The sequence below is a fragment of the Callithrix jacchus genome, chromosome 12 (assembly GCF_049354715.1).
Source record: "Callithrix jacchus isolate 240 chromosome 12, calJac240_pri, whole genome shotgun sequence".
NCBI lineage: Eukaryota > Metazoa > Chordata > Mammalia > Primates > Cebidae > Callithrix > Callithrix jacchus.
In genome coordinates this window covers 38507501-38533912 of record NC_133513.1, presented here as the reverse complement: position 1 = coordinate 38533912, position 26412 = coordinate 38507501, and the positions used below count along the sequence as shown (strand labels likewise).

At 43.4% G+C, this 26412-nt stretch overlaps 1 protein-coding gene across 31 annotated transcripts in view; it reads left to right on the top strand.

The window, feature by feature from the left end:
* The first annotated feature begins 6704 nt into the window (after window positions 1-6704).
* The window catches only part of LOC100412999 (WASH complex subunit 2A), a 64479-nt gene continuing 44771 nt past the window's right edge, over window positions 6705-26412 (top strand). For all 31 annotated transcript variants that reach the window (XM_078345321.1, XM_078345315.1, XM_078345311.1 and 28 more), the window contains exons 1-8: window positions 6705-6806; window positions 6909-7031; window positions 8207-8371; window positions 18654-18716; window positions 20495-20668; window positions 23579-23672; window positions 24655-24716; window positions 25946-25993. In XM_078345321.1, the coding sequence (XP_078201447.1) occupies window positions 6804-6806; window positions 6909-7031; window positions 8207-8371; window positions 18654-18716; window positions 20495-20668; window positions 23579-23672; window positions 24655-24716; window positions 25946-25993 (732 nt within the window). In that variant the 5' untranslated portion in view covers window positions 6705-6803. The remainder of the gene's footprint in view (window positions 6807-6908; window positions 7032-8206; window positions 8372-18653; window positions 18717-20494; window positions 20669-23578; window positions 23673-24654; window positions 24717-25945; window positions 25994-26412) is intronic.

The following is a 26412-nucleotide window of genomic DNA, read 5'->3' as shown; positions in this document are numbered from 1 at the left end:
CCCAAGTAGCTGAGACTGTAGGCACACACCACCACACCTGACTAACTTTTAAATTTCTAGTAGAGGTTGGGGTTTTACTATGTTGCCCAGGCTGGTCTCCTGACCTCAAGCAATCCTCTGCCTTGGCCTCTCAAAATGTTGGGATTATAGGTGTGAGCCACCATGCCCAGCTTCCAGCACCATTCAAAAAATATCTGCTTTAGCCCCAGTGGCATGAGATGCCACTGTTATAAATATACTATTTCCAAATATACTTAGGTCTATGTTGGGAGTTTCTCTTCTATTCCAAACTGAACTGTGCATCTAATCATGTACCAGAACTGCTCTGTTTTAATTATAGGGGCTTTGTTGCATGTGTTCACATTTGGTAAGGCTAGTCCCCACAGTTTTTCCTTTTCCATGTTTTCCTATTATTGCATGTTAATTGTTTTCTGCCAGAAATGCATAACTGAATTTAATCATGAGAAAACAGACAAACTCAAACTGACTTGCATTCTATAAAAGAATTGGCTAATACTCTTTAAAATAGTTAAGATCATGAAAAAGAAAGAAAGAAAGACAAAGGAATTGTCCCAATCTAAAGGAGTCCAAGGAAACATAACAAAGGCACTGTATGGTCCTGCAGGAATTCTAGTCCAAACAAGGACATGGGATAAGTAATGAAGTTTGAATGAGGTCTGTAGATTAAATGTTAGTAATGTATCAGTGTTAATTTTCTGGTTTTGATCGTAATGTGCTAATGCAAGATATAAACATTTGGGGAAACTGAGTAAAGGATATATAAGAATTCTTTGTGCTATTTTTGCAATTTTTTCACAAATCTGAAATGATTTCCAGTTGAAAAGTTAAAATGGCTGGGTGCGGTGGCTCATGCTTGTAATGCCAGCACTTTGGGAGGCAGAGGTGGGTGGATCACAAGGTCAGGAGTTTGAGACCAGCTTGGTCAATATGGTGAAATTTTGGCTCTACTAAAAATACAAAAAAAAAAAATTGTGGGGTGTGGTGGCAGGTGCCTGTAGTTCCAGCTACTCAGGAGGCTGAGGCAGGGGAATTGCTTGAACCAGGGAGGTGGAGGCTACAGTGAGCCATGATCATGTCACTGCACTTCAGTCTGGGTAACAGAGCCAGATTCTGTTTTTTAAAAAAAGTTAAAACAGAAAAATTGTAAAAAAAAAATTGAATTATGTATAATAAATGTGCATGATTATAATTTAATTATTAAAATTTAAATATTTTATACTTATAATAAATATTTTTGCCAAACGTAGGAGATGCAGACTTGCGACTGGCAGGAGTGAAGCCAACGGGTAAAACAATCCAGCTGTGAAGCCATTGTGGGCACATTTCTGACAGCAGTACAGCTCTGATTAGTCAATGCAAGAATCAGACTCCTGGGAACATTACAGTGTCTCCTGCTGGGAACTGCCAACCACTTCTAGGCAATGTCATTGGCACAGTTTTAGGTGGCAGGTAAGATGCCTTCCTTCTGATGAATTCGGGTGGGTAGCTGAACTAATGAGAGTTTGGGTACTTAAGATAAAAAGAACGGATTCTTTGTTAAACTGAAGATTTCATTTCAGAACCAAAAACTTTAGCAAACAATCTCTTAGATGTTGGGCCATGTATTTTTCCCTGGAAAGTACACATCTTTTCTAGAAAAATCTTGTTGGAGATTATATTATTGAGGAATAAACTGAGATTAATACCTGAAAGCGTTATTTAATGTCATAAAGTACCAAAACAGAAAGGCTTTCAGAGGTTTAAAATTCCAGCTCCTGCTATAATGATTTAAAAGTCTGTGAATGTATCAACATGTACAGGAATCAAGCTTTCATATATTGTATGAAGAGTGGATTTATCTGAATTCTCAGGCATGGGTATGGCAGTGCAAGAACTCTCTAACATGAATAAATGCAATTTAAAGTCTGACTTTATTTTTATTTTTATTTATTTATGTATTTTTAGACAGAGTCTCGCTCTGTCGCCCAGGCTGGAGTGCAGTGGCACCTTCTTGGCTCACTACAACCTCTGCTTCCCAGGTTCAAGGAATTCTCCTGCCTCAGCATCCTGAGTAGCTGGGACTACAGGCACGCATCACTACACCCGGCTAGTTTTCGTATTTTTAGTAGAGATAGGGTTTCACTATGTTGGCCAGGCTGGTCTTGAACTCCTGACCTCAGGTGATCTGCCTGCCTCGGCCTCCCAGAGTGCTGGGATTACAGGTGTGAGCCACCCGCCCAGCCAAAAGTATTACTTTAAAGCATGTGAAAAGGTCTGTGGGAGCAGTGCCAGTAGCGAGAGCAAGATTGAACATACAGGAAGGAAGGTGAAGATGGAGCATTTTCCCAGAGAAAGAAGGAAGTGCTCCATCAAGAACATGGTGGTCACTGGCCGTGGGTAAGAGTGGGGACTGCTTTTCCAGAGACTGAAGAAAGGGTCTTGTCTGCCTATCATCCCTTCTTCCTGCTTTTGCTAACAGTCTCTAATTGTGGGCAGAGGAGTTCCCACTTTTCTTCCTTCTGGTAGAAGTTCTAATAGTAGAATGGGCATATCTCCTAAGGGAAACCATTCAGATTCTCTTTCTCTCAGGAATTTAGAACTTCAGAGGAAAACACAAGAAGGGAAATGACTGGAGCCCAGTCACTCTGAGGGCCTTGGCTCAAAGGAGACTGTTCTGAGTTTCTCTGAGGTTCATGCCCTTCCAAGACCTGTCTGCCTTCTTTTCTTTAAGTGCTGTGAGCACTGCATTATCTTTTCCACAAATTCCAGGTGAATTCCAGTTGAGTGTGCTAGTTGAATTCTGTTTTGTGCAAATAAAGAACTGCATGGGATACAGAAGGTGTAGTCACAGCAACATTTGAAGTATGAAGTTGGGGATGTCTGTTCTCTCAGGAAGCAGCAAGTGGAGTGGATAGTTGGAACAACGTGGTGAAATTGATAGCGAAGTGCTGGGCAGAGAAGGGCATGGTCCCTTAAGTGCCATGGAATGAAGGAAGGGAAGTGCTGGGTAGAGGAGTGTGTGGTCCCTGGCTAGGGCTCCACCTACACAGACCTAGGTGAGGACAGGCATTTCCTGCCCAAAAGTTGCATTTCCCAAGACCACCTTGGCCAGCCATGCCCTCATCATGTGCCTATAAAAACCCCAAGACCCTAGCCAGCAGGCATGTAGGCGACTGAATGTTGAGAGGAGCCCATCAGCCAAGGAACACACAGGCAGCTGGACGTTGAGAGGAACGCACCGACAGGAACTGGCCAGCTGACCAGCAGAAGCAGAAAGACATGGAGTTTAGCTGGGCAGTCAGAGGAGAGCCCAGGCTGCTGAGAGGCCCAACACCAGGGGAAAACCTTCCCACTCCATTCTCCTCTGACTTTGCCAGAGCTACCTCCACTCAGCAAAACCCTGCACTCATTCTCCAAGCCCAGGTGTGATCCGATTCTTCCAGTACATCAAGGCAAGAACCCGGGATACAGAAAGGGTCTAAGTGAGCTGGTTAACACAAGCTGCCTAGACGGCAAAACTAAAAAAGCACCCTGTAACCCACACCCACTGGTGCTTCAGGAGCTGTAAACATTCACCCCTAGACACAGCTGTGGTGTCTGAGCCCCACAGACTGCCCATCTGTACGCTCCCCTAGAGGTTTGAACAGCAGGGCACTGAAGAAGCAAGCCACACCCTCATCACACGCCCCCCGGCAGAGCAAAAGGGAAAAGGGAACCTTTCCTGTTTCAAAACTATGGAAGTGTCAGAGGCATCTGAACCAGAGCAACTCCATTTTGAGTGAGGGCTAGGAAAATGAGGCTGAGACTTGCTGGGTGGCATTCTCCGAAAACTAGGTATTGCTAGCCTCTAGATGTTTACCATTAAGGGAAAAAATTAATCATGTTTAGTAAACAGACCCAGACTTGGGAGGGTCCTTATATCCCAATATCTGGAGAACAAAGGCATTCCTAATTTTGCTTTAAAGATAATATCAATTCGTTCAAAATATTAAGAAAATTAATGCTTTATCACAAGCTCTTGCAGCAGAACACATCTCCCAGTATATACAAGCATTGTCCTTAGGGTGGATGCCTCCTCCCTCCTCTTACTTTCAGGAACGTCCTACTCTCTCTGTGGAGTAGCTGTCCCTTCATCCCTTTACTTTCTTAATGAAACTTGCTCTTGTTTTGCACTGTGGACTTGCCCTGAATTCTTTCTTGCATAAGATCCAAGAACCCTCTCTTGGGATCTGGATCCGGACCCCTTTCCTGTAACAGAGGGAGGTTGATCAAGGAAAAGTATAAAGACACAAGATAAATAAAAGGTCTGCTAATCAGTACTGAAGGTCATTTACATTTGCAGAATATTAATTTGTAGTGATTTCCTCCAGTAACTTTGGTACAGGAAAGGAGAAAGGGCCTGATTCGAGTTAGAAGCCAGCATAGTCTTTGTCAGAGGCATAAGGTGAAGATATTAAAGGAATAAGGTGAAGAAGTTAAAGCCTAGTATCCTTGGTCTCTAGGCTTAACAGTCAAGGAAAGAAAGCTAAAAGGGCAGAATGGAGGGGAAAAGGAGGCAGTGAAGGACTGGAGCTTGGGTTAGCCAAGAAAAGACACAGTGGACTAGGAAGTAGGAGAGAGACCTGAGAGTTTAAGAGGCTTCTCTATTCAGGAGAAGTTCAGATTTGAAGTCACAATGTTTCAGTGATAAAGTCCAGGCTGTGGGACGTAGATTAAGAATGTTAAGCACATGGCAACTGAAGTTGCCCATGACGATGGAAGATGAAATGCAAGTTGGTATTTGGCTCATCTCAGTTTTACCAACCAAGTTCCAAGTTCTAAAGAGAGTATGTGCATATGTGTGTGTGTTTTAATGAATGTGGGGAAAGTGGAGGAGGTTGGTAGATGGTGACCAAAAAATGAAGTCCCCTTAAGACACTAAAACTTTTTTTGCAGACAGCAGTCTTACTCTTCGCCCAGGCTGGAGTGTAGTGGGGCAATCTCGGCTCACTCTAACCTTGGTCTCAGGGGCTCAAGCAATCCTTCCACCTCAGACTCCTAAGTAGCTAGAACTACAGACCTATGCCACCACATCCGGCTAATTTTTTTTTTTTTTTTTTTTGTAGAGATGGGGTTTCACCATGGTTCCCAGGCTGGTCTCAAACTCACTTCGGCTTCCCACAGTGCTGGGATTACAGGTGTGAGCCACCAGGCCAGCCTAGCCTTAGTGTTAACATTGCTATATGTTACAGTACCTTATTGACTCACAGTGTGGATTCTTGGGTCGGCCTCTTTTCTGGTTACCTAATCATGAGTAGGTTACCTCTCCTTTCAGTACCTCAGTTTCCTCAACTATAATTTGGGAATAATATTCCCTCCCTCATAGTCATTGTGTGAATTAAATGAATAATGTATAAAGTGGTAAATACTGATCACTTGATAAACATTGGCTATGATTATTATTATTTTGGAGACAGAGTCGTACTCTGTCATCCAGGCTGGAGTGCAGTGGTTCCCTTTCAGCTCACTGCAACCTCCACCTCCCAGGTTCAAGCGATTCTCCTGCCTCAGCCCCCCGAGTAGCTGGGATTACAGGTGCCCGCCACCATACCCACTAATGTGTGTATTTTTAGTAGAGACAGGGTTTCACCATGTTGGCCAGGCTGGTCTCGAACTCCTGACCTTGTGATTCACCTGCCTCAGCCTCCCAAAGTTCTGGGAATACAGGCGTGAGTCACTGCAGCCCACTCTTAGCTATTATTATTAAAGGAGAGACCAATATTTAAATGATTACAATACAATGTAACACTTTAGGATAAATACATAGAAAATAACTTCAGTCACTTAAACTGTACTTGGGATAATCAGGTTGGTATTTAATGAGGTTATAACTAAGGTGGCTACAGAAGAAAAATCCAGGATTGGGTGTGAGCAAGGTGCAGGGGCAGTGGTACGTTCTACTTTGAATGCTAAGCCTAAGTCAGGCAGTGTGGCGGATGTTTTACAATTTTCTCACTTTAATATCACATCCTTGCAAGATATGTATCTTCGTTTTACCGAGGAAAGAAATTGGGATTTTTATTTTAATAAGTAAGTTTGTCTGGCACAAGGGCCACTAAGCAGAGGCAACTGCAAGGAAGTGTGAGACAGAACAGCTGGAGCCCTGAGCTGGGATAGTGGGGGACGAATGAGAGAGTTTTATGCCTGTCATAATGAGGAGCTTGGCCTTCAATATGAAGGCAATGGCGCCAGTTCAAAGGACTTTAAGCAGCCCCTACACAATGGCAGCCGAGCAGGTCACAAGAGCAAGGTGATGCCTAGGCAGATCAGGGATTCTCTGTCTACTGAGCGCTCGCCTGCCGTCTCCACAGCAGCGGATTTTGCTGCACGAGAGGAGGCAGCAGAGCAGGCCTTTTCCTCCACCTACAGCGCCGACGTCGAAAGCGCCTAGGCTGGTGGCTCCACTGGCTGCTGGACGTCCCCACTCTCCAGACACCCCGGACTGGCGGCCAGCGTCATTACAGCGTCGCTGCCTCGGGTCTTGGGCCGCAGAGCCAACCGGCCAACCGGCCTCTGCAGCGCCCTCTGGCGTCGACCCGGCTCGTGGAGTTCCCCCCGTCCCAACCCAGCCGAGAACCCCAGACTCCAGTCCAGTTCCCGTCCGTAGCTTGCTCGCTGCAGCAGCGCAGATTGGATCACGTGTGGGCGCTGTCACGTGACACGATGTCACGTGAGGCGGTCGCTCCCGAGCCGCTGGGCTGGGCTTCGGGGCCTCTGCGGTCCTGACGCGCTGGCCTCGGAGCCCACCGAGCCTGGAGGCTGGGATGGTAAGGGCAGCGGGCCGGGCAGGAGAGGGAACGGCCTGGGCTGGGGCCGCCGTTCCTGCTGCCCTCAGGCTCAGCCTGTCTCCTCGTTTTTTTTCGCTGCAGATGAACCGGATGACCCCCGACCAGGAGCGGGCGCCGGCGTCCGAGCCCGTGTGGGAGCGGCCGTGGTCGGTGGAGGAGATCCGCAGGAGCAGCCAGAGCTGGTCGCTGGCTGCCGACGCGGGCGTGAGAGGCGGGCCCCGGGGACACGAGGGCGGCAGGGGTGACGCTCGGCCTGCGCGCGGGAGGACGGAGCCGCTACTGCCCCTGCACCCGGGCCGTCGGGTTGCCTGCCCTCTTAGGAACACAGGCCCCTCATAGCCCTGGAGAATGCCAGCCTGGCAGCCCCTGGCCACCAGGGAGGGGGCGGACCCGGACCGCGGCCCAGACGCGGCGTTCCCTTCATTGGTGTTTCTGGCAGTGCCGCTTAGCCCCATCCAGAGGGGAGATCCGTTTCCGCCACGCTGAGGGATTGCTCGGGCACTAGGGAGGCGATTCTTGTTGAGACCCGGACTAAGTGGGATGGGAGACAAGCCAGTATGTGGATATCCTTTAGTGAGATTCTTCGCGTCGGGGGCCCAGGAAGCTCCTTCAGAGCTGTAATTCCAGAGTCCTAAATGAATAGGATTTTTGAATGAGAGTGGTGGCTGCTTATCTAACCCTTGCTCTGTGATCTTTGTAGACTGACAACCAAAGAGGACTTTTTAAAAGAGACAGGGTTTTGCTCTGTCACCCAGGCTGGAGAGCAGGTGGCTCTATCTTAGTTCACTGCATTCTCCGGGGCTCAGGTGATCCTCCTACCTCAGCGCTGTCCACCATACCTAGCCGATTGATTTAATTTTAGTAGAGATGGGGGTCTTGCTATGTTGTCCAGACTGGTCTCCAGCTCCTAGCCTCTAGCGATCACCCCCGCCTCAGCCTCCCAAAGTGCTGGGATTAGAAGGTAGGCCACCATTCCATTAACTCACTGCCACTCTTTTGATGCGCTTTGTTAGTGATTTTCAATGTCTCTTGGTTTTACTATTTGTTAAAGGAGCATTCTGGCAGGACACGGTGGCTCACACCGGTAATCCCGACACTTTGGGAGGCTGAGGTGGGAGAGTCACGGGGTCAGGAGTTCGAGACCAGCCTGGCCAACATGGTGAAACTCTGTAGCCACTAAAAATACAAAAAAAATTAACTGGGCTTAATGGCAGGCGCCTGTAATCCCAGCTACTCAGGAGGCTGAGGCAGGAGAATCACTTGATCCCAGGAGGCGGAGGTTGCAGTGAGCCGAGGTAGCATGGATTCTTTTTTGATTTGACATGCGCAGAATAGAAACGTAACATTGATGCTACTGTATGTTTATGTTTTTAAAATAGCTACTACAGTTTCTACAGGAATTCTCACAGCAAACTATCTCTAGGACTCATGAAATCAAGAAACAAGTGGACGGACTAATTCGGGAAACCAAAGCCACAGATTGTCGCCTGCATAATGTCTTCAATGACTTCCTTATGCTCTCTAATACCCAGTTCATTGAGAATGTAAGTTATTTCGTTATATCATAATTATAAATAATTCTTTTTTTCAAAGCAGGAGATACTGTAATTTTAAATAACTTACTCTTAGGTTCTCTCCTAAATTTTGGTGGAAGTGTGGTTCTTGGTAATTGAAGCTTTTTTCTCTGCGATTAAATGCCTCTTTTTTATTTGTGAAGTTTTAAGTCCTTTTTTCCAAGCCTCTAAAAAGTCTAATGATAAAATTTTCTTATATTTCAGTGCTTCCATCTTTTGTCAGTTTTGAGAGTAGTGAGCAATTGTAATTAATTGTGTGGCACTCACACCAGCTTTGTTGTGGCATGATCTGTAAGGCATGATCTGTATACCTGGTTAGACCCTCTGTACATCACATGTGGTTTCAGTTGTTGATTGGGTTATGTTCTGGTAAATTATATTCAGGGGATATATATGTCTACTTGCAGTATTCTTAACTGAAGTTATGATGGCTGAACTAACAGTATGGAATAAACTATACACAGATTACTGAGCTTCAACCCATGTGTGAGTTTTGTCTATTTACTGAATTTCCTCTAGATGGTAAGAATACATAGGTAAATTAGATAGAGCTTCTCTCTTGGCAAATAGTATAATTCCAGCCTACAATGGAAGTAAGTGTGGCTGGAGCAGAGTGGAGACTTAAAAGATGAGGATGGAGAGGTAGCTTTGGTAACAGACCTGTGTTTCTCATAGGGTATTCAACTTTTTTAATATCAGCATTCATTTGTGAAAAAAGAATTATTAAAGTAAGCTATTTCCTAAGATTGTTAGATATAAAGTAATAAAAAAAATTTCAGAATCACAAAAATACTAAAAAAGGCCAAGATTTAGGATAGTTAAGAAAACACCAGATAATGCCACATAGTCAACTTGTGCAGCATCTTTGTGCATTTTTTAGTAGCTTGGGTTAAATGCCACTTCCTGTCTTTTTTGGAGAGCTGTACGTAAAATAAAAATATTAATAAAGGTCTTAGAGATCTCTTTGCCAGTTATTTCCTTTTACAGTAAAGGAGTACTTATGAGTTTGAAAAATAGCAAGTATTCAAGTAAAATCAGTAGTTTTCTGATTGTCTACACAGAATGTCTATGCTTAGTCCTGACCATTTATCTCACCGGAAGAGTCAGGGACTCCAGATTCTCACTTCTCTGGTGTGCACACCCCTGTGATGTTTTCATCAAGGTTAATTGGTGTCCTTTTAAGCACTCCTGTTGTTTTCATTCTGTACCTTTCTTGCCGGATCAGGTACTTAGCACTTCTCTGCAGTCGGTACTGTAGCACCAGAGTCCAAAAGGATTTGGGAGGTTTCCTTTGTACCCACTGTGCCTGTACCAGATTGGTACTAGATTGGTATCAGATCAATACTTCAGTGGGGAGAAATGGGGAACATCATAAACTTTTTCTGAATCACAATCTTAGGTCTTCTCTTTTCTCCAGCTCTTCTTTTCTAACCAAGTTTTCTTAGATTCTGAGTTTTCCATGATGTAGTTTTTGTGGAGTTTTTTGGTTTTTATTGTGTTTTGGTAACTGTTCTTTGTGTCTACTACTGGGGATTTCTTGTTTTCCATTCATCTCTCCATCCCTTTAGTCTTAGTGTTTTGTTTTGTTTTTTGAAACAAAGTCTCGCTCTGTCACCCGGGCTGGAGTACGTGGCATGATCTCGGTTCACTGCAACCTCCACTTCCCGGGTTCAAGCAATTATCTTGCCTCAGCCTCCCAAGTAGCTGGGATTACAGGCACCTGCCAATAATTTTTTTTTTTTTTTTTTGTATTTTTAGTAGAGGCAGGGTTTCACCATGTTGGCCAGGCTGGTTTTGAATTCCTGACCTCAAGTCATCTGCCCACTGCAACCTCTGCCGGAGGGTTCAAGCAGTTCCCCTGCCTCAGCCTCCTGAAGTGCTAGGATTACAGGTGTGAGCCACCGCACCCAGCCCTTAGTGTTCAGTCTGGATGCCCCTTTGCCTTCCAGTCTGCGTTCAGAACTCTTCTCCAGATATGCTGGTTGCCACTGACAAATCTTAATTACTTCCCAGACCTTCTATAAGGCCACGTGTTATAGGCTTTTTTCATTTGTGGCAGAGCATGATGATACTGAGAAATGCTTAATAAAACTCTGAAAAAATCTACTTGCTGATGCATATTTGTCAGCTATCTGGCTTTTTAATGTTTGGTTTTTTTTTTTAAACCCTGACATCAGTGCTTACATATTACAATTCCAACTTGAATAATAGTGCCATTTAGTTTCATGGTAATTTTTCAAAGTCAGATAGGTTTGTGGGTTTTATTAATTAGCCTCAGAGGCAGCCACAGAGTTGCAAACTATATTATAAGTTAGTGAAACAATCCAGACTTTCTAGGTCAAGAACAGTCAGGACTTTCTAGGACAAGAGAAATTAGTACCATTAGTAAAAGCTCAAGAGGGGACTCCTAGGGAGAAGAAATGCTAATTAACATTGGCCAGTGTTCTAGCGTCTAATTAGAAGGCAACACAATTCTAAACCTTAATTAGTCTGTTAATTTAGGAATTGCATCCTGAAATGCTAAGTGCCATAGTTAATGACTTTCGTTTGTTAAAAGATCTGGTAAGGGAGGATATTTTCTTTTTAAAGTAAATTGTTTCAAAATCTTAGCTTTGGAAATTTTTTTAAATTCCAAAATTAAGTAAATTAACCCATTTATGCCAGAAATTTTCACAAATTTTTTTGTGAAAAATCGGACCTTGGCAATGACCTTGAGCAGTAGGATATACATAACTTTCACAAGCTTAGCATTCCAATAATGGGACACTAGGCATAAATGGGTTAATTTTCCAGATCATCTTCCTATTGATTTATAAAAGCTGAATTTTGGTCATTTTCCCCTCCTTTTCTACTTTTCTATTGAAGAAACAGATGGAGTTGCTGAAATTGTCAAGTACTCCGCAATTAGAGAGAAGGAGGTAAAGCCCAAAAGGCTTATTGGCATATAATTTCCTGCACAGGCTTCTCCCCAACCCCCTAGATCTGCCTTATTTTACATAATGGCCATTGCTTTTGACAATGCAGCTTTCTCATTCCTTGAGATACCATATGCCCTGCTACAGGGCCTTTGCTTACATTGCTTCCTGTGCCTCGACTCTTTGATTGACATCTATCTGTCTTCCAGGTCTCTGCTCAATTATATTACTTCCTCCTGGACCCTCTGCACTAGGCAGACCCCCTGGATAAAAGCACTTGAAGCATTACATGCCATTCTTCAGTAGACTTCTTATAATTGTAATTTTACAATTTGTGGGATTTGATGAGTTGAACTCTCCTGCTAAATCAGGCCCCATTTTTTTTTTTTTCTGAGATGGAATTTCGTTCTTGTTTCCCAGGCTGGAGTGCAATAGCACAGTTTGGACTCACTGCAATGTACCTCTCCCAGGTTCAAGCAATTCTTCTGCCTCACCCTCCCCAGTAGCTGGGACTACAGGCATGGGCCACCACGCCTGGCTAATTTTGTATATTTTTAGTAGAGATTGGGGTTTCTCCATATTAGTCAGGCTGGTCTCAAACTCCCAACCTCAGGTGTTCCACCTACCTTGGCCTCTGGGATTACAGGTGTGAGCCACTATGCCTGGCCTGGAGCCTCATATTTTTTAACAACAAATATGTTATATTTGTGGGGCCCAACACAAGCCTGATACTTAGGGACCCAGTGAATATTTGAATGAATGAATGAGAGTACACATAAATGAAAAGGACCAGGGCTGTGTATAGTCTGTTACACTCCAGCCCTGGTTCCTATTTCCCCAGTTCCCCACCTTTCCCTTTTACCCTGTCTCCCCAGATGAGCGATACCAAAGATTTTTTTTTTTTTTTTTTGAGACAGAATCTCCCTCAGGCGCCAGGCTGGAGTGCAGTGGCTTGATCTTGGCTCACTGCAACCTCCACCTCCTGGGTTGAAGCAATTCTCCTGCCTCAGTCTCCTGAGTAGCTGGGACTACAGGCGCATGCCACCACGTCCCGCTAATTTTTGTATTTTTAGTAGAGACCGGGTTTCACCATGTTGGCCAGGATGGTGTCGGTCTCTTGACCTCGTGATCCACCCACCTTGGCCTCCCAAAGTGCTGGGATTACAGGCGGGAACCACCATGCCCGGCCAATACCAAAGATATTTAACAGTCCTGGGCATAGCTATCTGATGGTAAATTGATCAGAAAACACATGAAGCTTTGTGTTCAACCAGGAGGATTAAAGAAGTTAGCATTGGTTATCTGCTGTGTGCAAAGTACTTGAGATGCTAGTCCAGCTTGTCCTGAAAAGATCCCATGGGTTTTAGGTCCCATGGGTTTTGGTTTCTTAGATGTTGTATTTGGCTTTCTAGCTGTAGGCTTCTGATAGGTAACCATGGTAGCTGCCAGGTCTCAAAGTCTCATTTTTGAAATTTACTTACTTTTTTGGAGTCCTGACTTTGAAAATTACCAAAATAATTCCTGATCTTTATAGAGCAATTAGGAAAAGTAAGAAAAAGAAAAATCATCTGACATTTCCTCAGCTAGAGGGGAGCCTCTCAGTGTTTACACATATATATCTATATATAGATAGAGATATTTTTTTGAGACAGAGTTTTGCTCTTGTTGCCCAGACTGTAGTGCCGTGGCACAACCTTAGCTCACTGCAACCCCCGCCTTCCTGTTTCAAGCTATTCTCCTGCCTCAGCCTCCCGAGTAGCTGGGATTACAGGCACTCGCCACCATGCCCAGCTAATTTTTATATTTTTAGTAGAGATGATGGAGGGTGGGGGGGTTCAGGCTGGTCTCAAACTCCTGACCTTGTGATCAGCCCGCCTCAGCCTCCCAAAGAGCTGGGATTACAGGTGTGAGCCACTGTGCCTGGCCCTAGCGCATATATTCTAAGTCTATTTCCCATGCAGATGTCAGGCTTAAAAGAATTGAACTTACAAAAAAAATCAACTACCCCAAATTAACCAACCATTGAACATTTCGTTATATTACTTTGTTCTTTTTTTTTTTTAACTTTAACCTTTTCTTTTTTTGTTGTTTTTTTTGAGACAGAGTCTCACTCTGTCGCCCAGGCTGGAGTGCAGTGGCGCCGTCTCAGCTCACTGCAACCTCTCCCTCCCGGGTTCAACTGATTGTTCTGCCTCAGCTGCTGAGTACCTGGGACTACAGGCACGTGCCACCATGGCCAGCTAATTTTTTGTGTATTTAGTAGAGACGGGGTTTCACTGTGTTGGCCAGGATGATCTCGATCTCCTGACGTCATGATCCGCTTGCCTTGGCCTCCCAAAATGCTGGGATTACAGGCATGAGCCACCACACCCAGTCAACTTTAACCTTTTCTGGATGACTCTGTGTGTGTGTGTGTGTGTGTGTGTGTGTGTATTTGCATTTGCAGCCTACTTTTGTTGATGTGAACTTATTTAACACATCTTTGAGACTTTTGTGAACTTCATTTTTTTTGTTTTTAAACCATATAATAATCCTCCAATATTTAATGTTATTTATGAAATGTTTCATAAGTATAGAAAAGTTTAGAGGGAAACCATAAGTGCTAAGTAGATGTGGCACCTAGCATCAGTAGTTTCATATTTTGCCACACTTGCTTCAAAGGAGCCAACCCTCCATATTTGTCCTAAACTCTAATCATTTTGGATGGGGATTCATTGGTATCTCTGACTTTGTATTCTTTTTTTGTTTTTGAGACAGGATCTCCCTCTGTTGCCCAGGCTGGAGTTCAGTGGTGCAAACACAGCTCACTGCAGCCTCAAACTCCTGGGTTTAAACCATCCTCCACCTCAGCCTCCTGAGTAGCTGGGACCACAGGTGTTCACTGCCATGCCTGGCTAACTTTTAATTTTTTTTACCTAGAGAGGGATTTAATTTTTATCCCTTATAGATAACTTTATTGTGTAGGTGTTCTTTTCTTCACTGACTATTGTATATGAATGTTTATGTGTGTTTATTTGAAAATAAAATCAGGCCTCCATGGAATTGTGGGTCTGTTTCTACCGTCTGCTGCTTGGTTTTTTTTTTTTATGCTGTCTGCCAATATCATAATCTTAAACACTGCAGACTTCTAATGTCTTAATAGGGCAAGTCACTATAATCTCTTTCTATTCAGAATTGTCACGGTTATCAGTCTTTGGCTTTTTACTTTTCTGTGTGAATTTGAAGGTTATCTTTTATTTTTTTTATTTTTTTGAGATGGAGTTTCACTCTTGTTGCCCAGGCAGGAGTGCAATGACACAATCTCAGCTCACTACAGCCTCCACCTCCCAAGTTTAAGAGATTCTCCTGCCTCCTGAATAGCTGGGATTACAGGCCCCTCCACTATGCCCAGCTAATTTTGTGTTTTTAGTAGAGATGGGTTTTGTCATGTTGGCCAGGCTGGTCTCAAACTCCTAACTACCTCGGCCTCCCAAAGTGCCGGGATTACAGGCAGGAGCCACTGCACCGGTGGGATTATTTTACTATATTGTGCCACAGAATATTTAATAGCTTTTGATTGGAATTGCATAGAATTATAAATTTGGTGTTTGTGACTTTCTGCTGGAAATCTTGATACCAAGGACATTCTGATGTTTGCATTTATGATAATTTTCATTGGAGCTAAATTTCGATAAGTAGAAGTTTGGGTCAGAGGATGTGATCACTAAAAAACAACGTTGTTTGGGAGCCGAGGCAGGTGGATCACAAGGTCAAGAGATCGAGACCATCCTGGTCAACATGGTGAAATCCCGTCTCTACTAAAAATACAAAAAATTAGCTGGGCATGGTGCCGTGTGCCTGTAATCCCAGCTACTCAGGAGGCTGAGGTAGGAGAATTGCCTGAACCCAGGAGGCGGAGGTTGCAGTGAGCCGAGATCGCACCATTGCACTCCAGCCTGGGTAACAAGAGCAAAACTCCGTCTCAAAAAAAAAAAAAAGAAAAACAACGTTGTTTGATCAGATTGGCAGATATTTTTAAATGGGTGGACAGCAGTAATCACTGGCAAAGATTTGGGTAATGGGCACTTGAGCACACTGCTAGTGACAGGGAATCTACACATTTGTGCATAGAATCTGGAAATGGCTATTAAGATTAAAAAACCAGTTTCAGCTGGGCACAGTGGCCCACACCTGTAATCCCAGCACTTTGGGAGACCAAGGCCAGTGGATCACTTAAGTCAGCCTGGCCAATGTTGTAGCCAAATGAATTATAGAAGAAACACCATGCTCTGAGTTTCAAATTAAGAGTCCTTTATTCTCTCAGCCCGGAGGAAGGGGCTTGATTTCCCTTTATACCTTAATTTAGGTAGGGGAGGGGAGCCTAGCTGAAGCAGAATTTTAAGCAGAACAAGCAAGTTAGATAAGGAAGCTGGTAACCAGAGGGCAGGAGGTTCCAAGGATTGTTGGTTGCTAAGGGTATTTCCATACAATCAGGAAGGGGGGTTGCAGGGGGAACTTTCCATACAATCAATCACCAAGGAAGGTATTCACAATAGCAGGTAGATTTGCCAAGCAGGATGTGGTTACTGTGGTTACAGGTATTGTGAACAGTATAAACCACTTTTAACTGTTCAAAACTTTGAGTGCAGCTTGACCCAGTAAGGTGCCTAAGGGGGCTGAGGCAGGGAGGGAGAAGCCAAGCTGGAGCCTGCTGCCAAGTTGGAGTCTTGGCAGTTAGGCTAACACAGGCTAGGTTATTACACCAACATGGTGAAACCCCATCTCTACAAAAAAAAAAAAAAAAGCAAAAAGAAATTAGCCAGGCGTGGTTGTGCATGCCTGTAATCCCAACTACTCGGGAGGCTGAGGCAAGAGAATTTTTGAGCCTGAGAAGTGGAGGTTGCATTGAGCCAAGATCATGCCAGTGCACTCCAGCCTGGGTGGCAGAGCTAGACTCTGTCTCAAATAAATAAATAAATAAACAGGAAGGGTAAGAGAGTTCTAAATATGAACATGTGTCTGCATATATTTGTGTGAGAGCCTCAGGAAACAAAGAGCACACACACCAAGCTTAAAATGGGTATTCCAAGGATCAGGTTGTGGGTAGGGAGGGAACTATTTTAAAATACATCTCTTTGACATGTGCCTTTATATTGACTTAAAATTTTAAAAGTGAGATAGAATTCACGTACCATAAAATTCACTCCTTTAAAAAGTATGCAGTTTGGTGGATTTTAGTGTACTCAAATTAAAATCATGGCCACTGTCTAATGCCAGAAGATTTTCATCAGTTCATTTATATTGACTTTTAATTTATTTATTCTTAAAAAAATTTTAATTTCATTTTATTTTTGAGATAGGGTCTCACTTTGTCACCCAAGCTGGAATGCAGTGGTGTGATCAGGGGTCACTGCAGCCTTTTTACCTCCTGAGCTCCAGTGATCCTTCTGACTCAACCCCATAGGTAGCTGGAATTACAGGTGCACACCACTACACCTAGCTAATTTTTGTTGGGTTTTTTTTGGGGGGTGGGAAATGATAATGAGATCTCACTATGTTGCCCAGGTTGATCTTGAACTCCTGAGCTCAAGTGATCCCCTTGCCTCAGTCTCTGAGAGTGCTGGCCTTACAGGCACGAGCCATTGTACCTGCCTATACTGACTTTTTATAAAAAGCATGTTGTACTTAAGTAGTTTTTAAAACATAAAAATAATTAGGCCGGGCGCATTGGCTCAAGCCTGTAATCCCAGCACTTTGGGAGGCTGAGGCAGGTGGATCATGAGGTCGAGAGATCGAGACCAACCTGATCAACATGGTGAAACCCCGTCTCTAGTAAAAATACAAAAAATTAGCTGGGCATGGTGGCGTGTGCCTGTAATCCCAGCTCCTCAGGAGGCTGAGGCAGGAGAATTGCCTGAACCCAGGAGGCGGAGGTTGCGGTGAGCCGAGATTACGCCATTGCACTCCAGCCTGGGTAAGAAGAGCGAATCTCTGTCTCAAAAAAAATAATAGTAATAATAATAATAATTAAAAAAAAAAAACAAGAATCACAGTGATTTGTCAGAGCAGTGGGTCTGTTCTGGAAAAGAGAGTTTTGCCTGTCCGTGCTGTCAGGGTCAGTCAAATGCCCAGCCTTTCTGGCAAGTCAGTGGTAGATTTTTCTCTCTGCTTTCATACAAATGGGATAATAAAATTGTATCAGCCATTTTAACTGAATGAAAATAAATTTTGCCTTTACCATTTTCATTGTTCAAAAAATCCTAAAGTTCTTGCTTCTTAGTTGATAAATTACACCAGTTGACATTCTCTGTAGCCTGGGGCGAGAATACTGTATCACTGCCCATCAACATTATTAGGTTAAATGAAAAGGTGTGAAAACTGATATCTTACAGTTTTGCAACTGGAGTGGTTTACAAGGAGGTTAAATTTTCATCATGTTTCCTAGTAATTTTGTAGCAGGAGTGGCCTCAGGAAACGGATCTCTCGGACACCGAATATAGGAGGAAGGTTTATTCGGCTGGGAGCAAGGTGGCATACTTGCCTAACAGCCAAGCTCGTCTAACAAAGGGAGGTTCAGCCTTTATATAGGCTTATACTTTAGATGTTACATGTGGAAGAATCTTAGGATCATAGTTTTAGGACTCACATGCAAAAAGGTTTCTGGTTTGATCTTGTTTTAAGTAAAAATAGTGCCTTCTGGAGAGTTTTCCCCAAGGCCTAGCCTGTCACCTATAGGAAGGTAAAACTGGAGCCACCAGTTGGTTAACCTTTTCTTCTATTAAAATGCAGCATGATAGTCAAAGGGGAAGTTGATCTGAGAAGCCTGGGTCTCCCTCTTCAATTTGTATTTAAAAACAATTTTTTTTTTTTATGGCAAATGGACTATTCATGGACACCCACTGGTAGTGGAATAGTGGCCTCAGCCCTTTGTTGTGTCCCCCCCACTCCCCAATGGAGTCTTGCTTTGTCACCCAGGCTGGAGTGCAGTGGTGTGATCTCGTCTCACTGCAACCTCCGCCTCCCAGATTCAAGCAGTTCTCCTGCCTCAGCCTCCTGAGTAGCTGGGATTACAGGTGTGTGCCACCACACTCCACCAATTTGTTTATTTTTTAGTAGAGAAAGGGTTTCACCATGTTGGCCAGGCTGGTCTTGAACACCAGACCTCGTGATCTGCCCTCCTTGGCCTCACAAAGTGCTGGTATTACATGTGTGAGCCACCGCACCCAACCAAGCCCTTTGTTGAATAACCATTGTCTTCTCCATCTTTGTCCTTATTTACTGTGTATTTAATTCTTGTATTGTGATTTATTTGCAATGACGTGTTCACCTTTTAACATTGAGTTTTCTTCCATATTTAGCGTGTATACGATGAAGAAGTGGAGGAGCCAGTACTCAAGGCTGAGGCAGAAAAAACAGAGCAGGTACTTGTATGAAATCACTCTTCAGCTGAATTTCTGACTTTGAGAAATGTGATGGAGATCGATGTATTATGAGGGATGGTGGGCGGGGGAGGGAAAGGGAGGTACTGCTTCTGACAGCAGCCCAAGAGGGGATTCTTTCCTTGTTTCTGAAATGTAGTATATTAACTAATACAGAGATCAGATCCTTGAATTCTGGCATAAGAATAGAGTAGAAGTCAGCAAACAACTTCTGTAAAGGGCCAGATAGTAAATATTACAGATTTGGAGGGTTGCAGAGGTCATTTTTTTACTGTGGCTTCCTGTGTTACAGATGCACTGACCCACTTCCTCCTGAGTTCTTCTCACACCAGAGCCCAAAATATAGCTAAGAGGTTCTGGGTCACACTGACTTCTTAGCACTCCAGCAGAGATTCCTTTTTCTTCCACTCAGGAAGGCACAATGGACTGTGAATAAGTTTATTATGGGAGCAGCTTTGAATTCACTGTCATTTATTCAGAAAATATATATTACCTATAAAGGTTGGCGCTTTGTCACAATTATTATTTGTAACAGATGAAGCTGTTAGACTAGGAAAGGGTATTAGAAACCAGCTATAGCTCTGCCTGTTCCCAGCTTTTTTTTTTTTTAAACAGTTTATATTAAACAATTTTTTTTTTTTGAAATGGAGTCTCCTTCTGTTGCCCAGGCTCAAGTGCAGTGGCACAATCTCAGTTTATTGCAGCCTCTGCCTCCCGGGTGCAAGAGATTCTCCTGCCTCAGCCTCCAAGTAGCTGGGACTACAGGCCGGTGTCACCATGCCCAGCTAATTTTTTTGTATTTTTAGTAGAGACGGGGTTTCACTGTGTTGGCGAGGCTCATCTCAAACTCCTGACCTCAAACGATCCACCTGCCTCAGCCTCCTAAAGTGCTAGGATTACAGGCGTGAGCCACCGCATCCAGCCAACCCCCTTTGGATGTAGAACAGATTTATAAAATAATTGTAATTGTCCACTATTTTTTTGTGTTTTTAAACTATTAATGGAAAAATGAGAACTCTGGGTATTTTCTTCTAAGTCTTAACTCCTAAAATTACCCAAGAGACCCTTAACCAAGGCTCGTGAGATAGTCATGGTGAATCTGAGAGTATAGACCCATTACTCCTCCAGCACTGGGGAAGTAGCATGCCATTCGTTGTTAGGATACTTCTCCACACAGTAGTTGCACCTCTGCTTTTGTAGATGATGACTGACCCTTGAGCTCTGGGACCTTAACTAGTTCAATACATGTCTAGAAAGGGGGAAACGGGATTTAAAACTTGCGGTCTTTTCTTTTTTTTTTTTTGGAGACGGAATGTTGCTCTGTAGCCCAGGCTGGAGTGCAGTGGCGCGACCTCGGCTCACTGCAGCCTCGACCTTCCAGGTCCTGGTTTGAGCAATTCTCCTTCTTAGCCTCCCAAGCAGTGGGATTACAGGCACGTGCCACCATGCCCAGTTAAGTTTTGTATTTTTAATAGAGACAGGGTTTCACCGTGTTGGCCATGCTGGTCTTGAACTCCTGACCTTGTGATCCGCCTGCCTCGGCCTCCCAAAGTTCTGGGATTACAGGTGTGAGCCACTGCGCCTGGCCAGAACTTGCAGTCTTACTCCAAAGTCTGTGTCAAGGCATTCAGCAGAATTTGACTTTGTTAACATTTTTAATTAATTTTTTTGGAGCTCGAGGCTAGGCTTTAGAGAACATTTACAGTATTCTCTTGGGGTGGTATCAGTATATTGGAGACTGCATGGTATTTGTTTTGTAGGAGAAGACTCGGGAGCAGAAAGAAGTAGATCTCATTCCTAAAGTCCAGGAGGCTGTGAACTATGGCTTACAAGTATTGGACAGTGCCTTTGAGCAACTTGATATCAAAGCAGGAAACTCAGACTCGGAGGAAGATGATGCTAATGGGCGGGTGGAACTGATCCTTGAACCAAAGGTAAAGACATTCAACTTAAATATTTAGTGTGCACCTGTTATGTTTGGGCTACTTTACTTGGGCACACGATTAGTAAGTAATGGAGTTAACATTTAGGAAGTGAGTGTGTCACTTAGCAGTCTCACATTGACTCCACCAGAAGGACTCGCTTTTCCCAAGCACTGATGGAGTGCAAGGCAACATGTCAAGTTGGGGGTGCAAAGATGTAGGGCATGACTTCTGCTCTCGAGGTGTGTGTCACAGGTCTGGTGGGAGAGTGAAGACATTCATACTAGTAACCATTATAAATGCTCTGAGAGAGAATTGACTTCCAGCTGGAACTTTGGGGCAAAGATGATATTTGAATTGGGATTTGAAGGATGGGTAGGCTGGAGAGAGATAGTGTTGGGAACCTGAAATTATGTAGCTTGGGCTAAGGAAGACTGCAGAAGAGCTGAAAGGCATTTGGGTTGTTTCCAGTTTGGGTAGTTATTAAATATAAACGAAGCTGCTGTGAGCATTCCTGTCCAGGCTCCCTCCTAGCCTAGTAAGTATTGGTTGCTTGACTACTTTCTCCCACATTGTTCAAGGAGATAATTGGGGCAACACAGAGTCTCGGTGGTGAACACAGAAAGTTGCCACAGTGATTTTGAGAAAGAGCCCTTGTGACACACAGGGCCTTTTGAATTAAAACATGCCACAGAACCAAACTTTTTTTTTTTTTTTTTGAGACGGAGTCTCATTGTGTCACCCAGGCTGGAGTGCAGTGGTGCAATCTCGGCTCACTGCCATCTCTGCCTCATGATTCAAGTGATTCTCTTGCCTCAGCCTCTTAAGTAGCTGGGATTATAGGCACCAATCACTATGCCCAGCTAATTTTTGTATTTTTAATAGATACAGCAGGGGGGGTTTTGCCATGTTGGCCAGGCTGATCTTGAATTCCTGACCTCAGGTGGTCCGCCCGCCTCAGCCTCCGAAGGTGCTGGGATTACAGACGTTAGCCACTGCGTCTGGCCTGAACCACCAGACTCTTCTAGTCATTCTTTAGCTTCACATTTCTCTTCCAGTTTGAGCTTTGCTGTGTCACACCGAAGGGAGGCTGATTGTTTGGCAATGAGCAGCCCACTTGCTGCTTGACTTTTCACTGTATGCCTTTAAAAGTCAGCATTTGACTCTGGGAAATGTATTGCCTGGGCCACACTTGATACTTCCAAGACACACAGCACTTTCTCTTTTTTTTCCCCTGGCAGAAAAAGTTGTGAAGGTGCACTTTTCTTTTATAGGAGGATCTGGGAATGTCTCTGAGTCAGTGAGAATTGGTCCAAATTCATGCTGTCTTTGCTTTATACTGCGTTGTTTACTGTGACATTGTTGACCCTTTAGATTAACCCTCCCAATCTTTCTGTTCTTGTATGAAACATCAGAATTATTCTCCTCTGCTCCAGGGTCCTTTGAGAAGGAAGAGTTATTATTGTCAAAGGGCAATGCCTTACAGGGGACAGGGCAGCTTTTCCTTCACCAGTGGAGGTAGGAGGCTGTCCAAGCGTGGAGCACTTTCTTGAGTCTACTTTTTTTTTGAGACAGGGTTTCGCTCTTGTTGCCCAGGCTGGAGTGCAGTGGCATAATCTCGGTTTACTGCAGCTTCTGTCTCCTGGGTTCAAGCAATTCCCCCGCCTCAGTCTTCTGAGTAGCTAGGATTACAGACATGCACCATGACACCTGGCTAATTTTTGTATTTTTAGTAGAGACAGGGTTTCACCATGGTGACCAGGCTGGTCTTGAACTCCTGACCTCAAGTGATCCACCCAGCCCAGCATTCCAAAGTGCTGGGATTACAGGCATGAGCCACTGCACCTGGCCTAATCTATTTTTATATTAAAGAATATATATTTTTTCGCTCATTAGTACTGCTTTTTAGAGGACAGCTCGCCAGAAGGTTCAGTTTCTTTCCTTGGTCCTCCTCCTCTTGGACCTTACACTAGGAGGTTGCACCCTTTTCCCTGTTTGCTTGCTGCTGATAAACTTTTGGTAGGCTTTTGCCATTTTTGTTAAATTTCGTTAATCCAGCCCTTGGAGAGGGAGATTCTGTGTGATTCAGCTTTATCTTGCCATCTTTTTTTTTTTTGAGATGGAGTTTCACGGTTGTTGCCCAGACTAGAGTGCGAATGATCTTGGCTCACTGCAACCTCCACTTCCCAGGCTTAAGTGATTCTCATGCCTCAGCCTCCCAAATAGCTGGGACTACAGGGGCACACCACCATGCCTGTCTAATTTTTTTGTATTTTTAGTAGAGATGGAGTTTCACTATGTTGGCCAGGCTGTTCTCAAACTCCTGACTTCAGGTGATCCATCCACCTTGGCCTCCCAAAGTTCTGGGATTACAGGCATGAGCCATGGCGCCCGGCCTTACCTTGGCATTTTTAACCTAATATTTGACTTTTTAAAAAATCAGTGAAAAAAAGAAGTTTTTGGCTGGGCGCAGTAGCTCATGCCTGTGATCCCAGCACTTTGGGAGGCTGAGGCGGGTGGATCACAAGGTCAGGAAACCATCCTGGCTAACATGGTGAAACCCTGTCTCTACTAAAAAGACAAAATAATTAGTTGGGCATGGTGGCAGGCTCCTGTAGTCCCAGCTGCTCAGGAGGCTGAAGCAGAAGAATTGCTTGAACCCAGGAGGGGGAGGTTGCAGTGAGCTGCGATTGCGCCACTGCACTCCAGCCTGGATGACAGAGTGAGACTCTGTCTCAAAAAAAAAAAAAAAAAAAAAAAGAATTTTTTTATTTTTAACTTTTAGTCCTGCTGTGTTTCTTATTCTCCTCCTTTGTTATGTAGCTTGTTTCGGGTAGTCAGATGGACCAGGGTGTCAGGTGGCACGTGTGAGTTTGTTTTGAACCGAAATGTTTGATGGCTTATTCCTTTCGTGATGTACAGGATCTATACATTGATCGTCCTTTACCGTATCTTATTGGGTCAAAGCTGTTCATGGAACAAGAAGATGTAGGTCTTGGAGAGCTGTCCAGTGAAGGTACTTTTCTTCACCAAATAATTTTGTTTGTTTTAACATTTCTTTTTTTATTTTAAAATAATTTCAAACTTTAAAGTTTTAAGATTAAAGAACTCACATATACCCTGCACTTGGGTTTACTAGTTCTCTATATATACATAATATTTTGTCTTGAACCTATTTAGGAGACATAATATTCATGCCATTACTTCTAAATGTTTCTGTGTGCGTTTTCTTTCTTTTTTTTTTTTTTTTTTTTTTTTCTTTGAGCCGGTTTCATTCTTGTCACCCAGGCTGGAGTGCAGTGGCACAATCTTGACTCCCTGCAACCTCCACCTCCCGGGTTCAAGCAATTCTCCTACCTCAGCCTCCTGAGTAGGTGGGATTACAGGCACCTGCCACCATACCTGGCTAATTTTTGTATTTTTAGTAGAGACGGGGCTTTACTACGTTGGCCAGGTTGGTCTCAAACTCCGGACCTAAGGTGATCCTCTGTGTGTGTTTTCTAAGAACAAGGACATCTCTTATATAACTATAGTAGAATTGCAAAAGCCAGGACATTATCTGTTATCCAATCTGCTATGTTCACATTTTGCCATTTGTCTCAGTGGCACCATTTACAGTCTCTCTCTCTTGTTCTCTGGTCTAGGACTCTATCCAGGGCCAGTTACCATATTTAGTTGTCAAATCTCTAGTTATCTTTTAGTCTGATGCTGTTTCTCAGCCTTTCTTTTCTTTTTATGACCTTGACATCTGTAAAGAGTACAAGCCAGTTTTTTTTTCTTTGTAATGAATAATTTTTTTGAGGAGAGATACTTAAAGACTACATAAATATCTAATTCCTTACCATAATGAAGACACTTTTAATTCTAGTAAGTGGGTATAGATGGTTTTATCAAGATCTCTGTGATGCTATTGTATGGTGGTTTGTGATTTTGCGAAGGAGCTAAGGACATTTTCTTGTGAATATTGGTGTGTTAACCCTTATCTCTCTTCTCAACAGAAGGCTCTGTAGGCAGTGATCGTGGCAGTATTGTGGACAGTGAGGAAGAGAAAGAAGAAGAGGTAAGGGCTGTTTGGTATGACCAGGTCATGGTGGGCAGCAAGCTTAAGATGGGCCTAGCAGGCTAAATAAATAACAACTGTGAATTTGTAATCTGTTTCTATAAAGCTTTTAACAGTGATAGAAGCCACATTCTGAGTTCTTTTAACCTAGTGTTAGATTACCTTTTTGCCTTATGTACAATAATCAGGAAAGCTGCTATAATCTGTTTCACTACTATCCTACCTCCCACCTTGACACCAAATTCCTCCTTCACCCAATATATTTTTGAGAAGGACAGCTTAGATGTTTTGGTGGAATCTCTGCCTGGGATATAGTCTTGAGTATATTCTGTCTTTGAATAATTCTAAGGAAAAAAAATACATACATTTAGAACTTTCGTCAACTATACAACGTAGAGCAGGATATGCTGAAGGCAACCACTTATATTCTGTTTTGCTGCTGCTTCTAGCGCCTTCATATCCACAGAGCATAATCTCATTTCCTAGTCTGGAGTTTGAGTCTGTGGGCCTTGACCACAGTTGAATCTGCAGTTGTTCTTTAGATGGGATATTCGTTATTGCAGGGGACACAGCCATGTTGAAGGAGAGTCCTTGAGTATGGGATTTCCGAAAGGAGACAGTGTTGTGTGTGTGCTTTTCTCTTCTCATTGGTCCCCTTTCTACACTCTCCCTCCCCTGCCCTTCTTCCAGCCGTACAAAGAAAAACCTGACAGCGGAAATAAGCTTTCTTGAGTAACTATTAGCTGAATCCCTTGCTTTTAGCCATGGATGTAGGCCTTTACTAAATTGCTGGTCGCAAATACTAATGTTCCCTTCTTAGGCCTAATGAAGTAGTTGTCCTATCAAGAGGAACTAGAGACAGTATAGTCCAAAATGTAAAATAATACAAACTGACTTTCGATAATTTAGTTAGTTAAATGTACAATTCTTACTTTAAATCCAAAGGCAAGAGTTGAAATTGCAGGTGATGTGAACAGATTGTTAGAGGCATTTAAGTGAACCACAGCAATAACATGTTAACAGGAACAATCCTTGACAATATTGCCAGCTGCCCCGCTTATCTGCACCTTGATACTTAAGGTGACCGGTAGTCAATACAAAGACTGAGTGTCTGAGCTTTTTCTCACTTGACATGGAATCAGCCTGGCCCAGAGACTTAGACCTGAAATCATTTCTGGGCTTCGAAGTAAAGCTTGTTTAACAACAAAGCCTTTTTTTCCCCCCCGAAGGAGTCAGAGGAAGATTGTGCCAATCATAGTGACAATGATCAAAACCAGGTAAGGCTCATGTATTGAAATGACTTTGTTTTTACATTTTAATTGAAGAATAGTATGTATATTAAAATTACTTTTGAGTGATTTATGACTAAGTGAGGATTTTTTTCAGTACACAACTTATTTTCCTTTAGGCATTTCATGTATTTAGGCTATTTCCTTTGTATATTTTTTTCCCAATTTTCCTTTATACTTTATCTTCATTTTTCTTAGAAAACAAAGAAGTAAAAAACAAATTGGAAAATAGAGCCTCTAGAAGACGACTCAGTTACCCAAACTGAACTGCTTTGCATGAGTCCCTCTCCTGAGTCCCCCTCTCCTGTGTCCCCTCTCCTGTTTTAAAACTGGAGACAAGCTAGTAGTGACATTAATGAATATTCACAAGATGAAAACTTCTGACCCTGCTGTCTTAGTACAGTTAT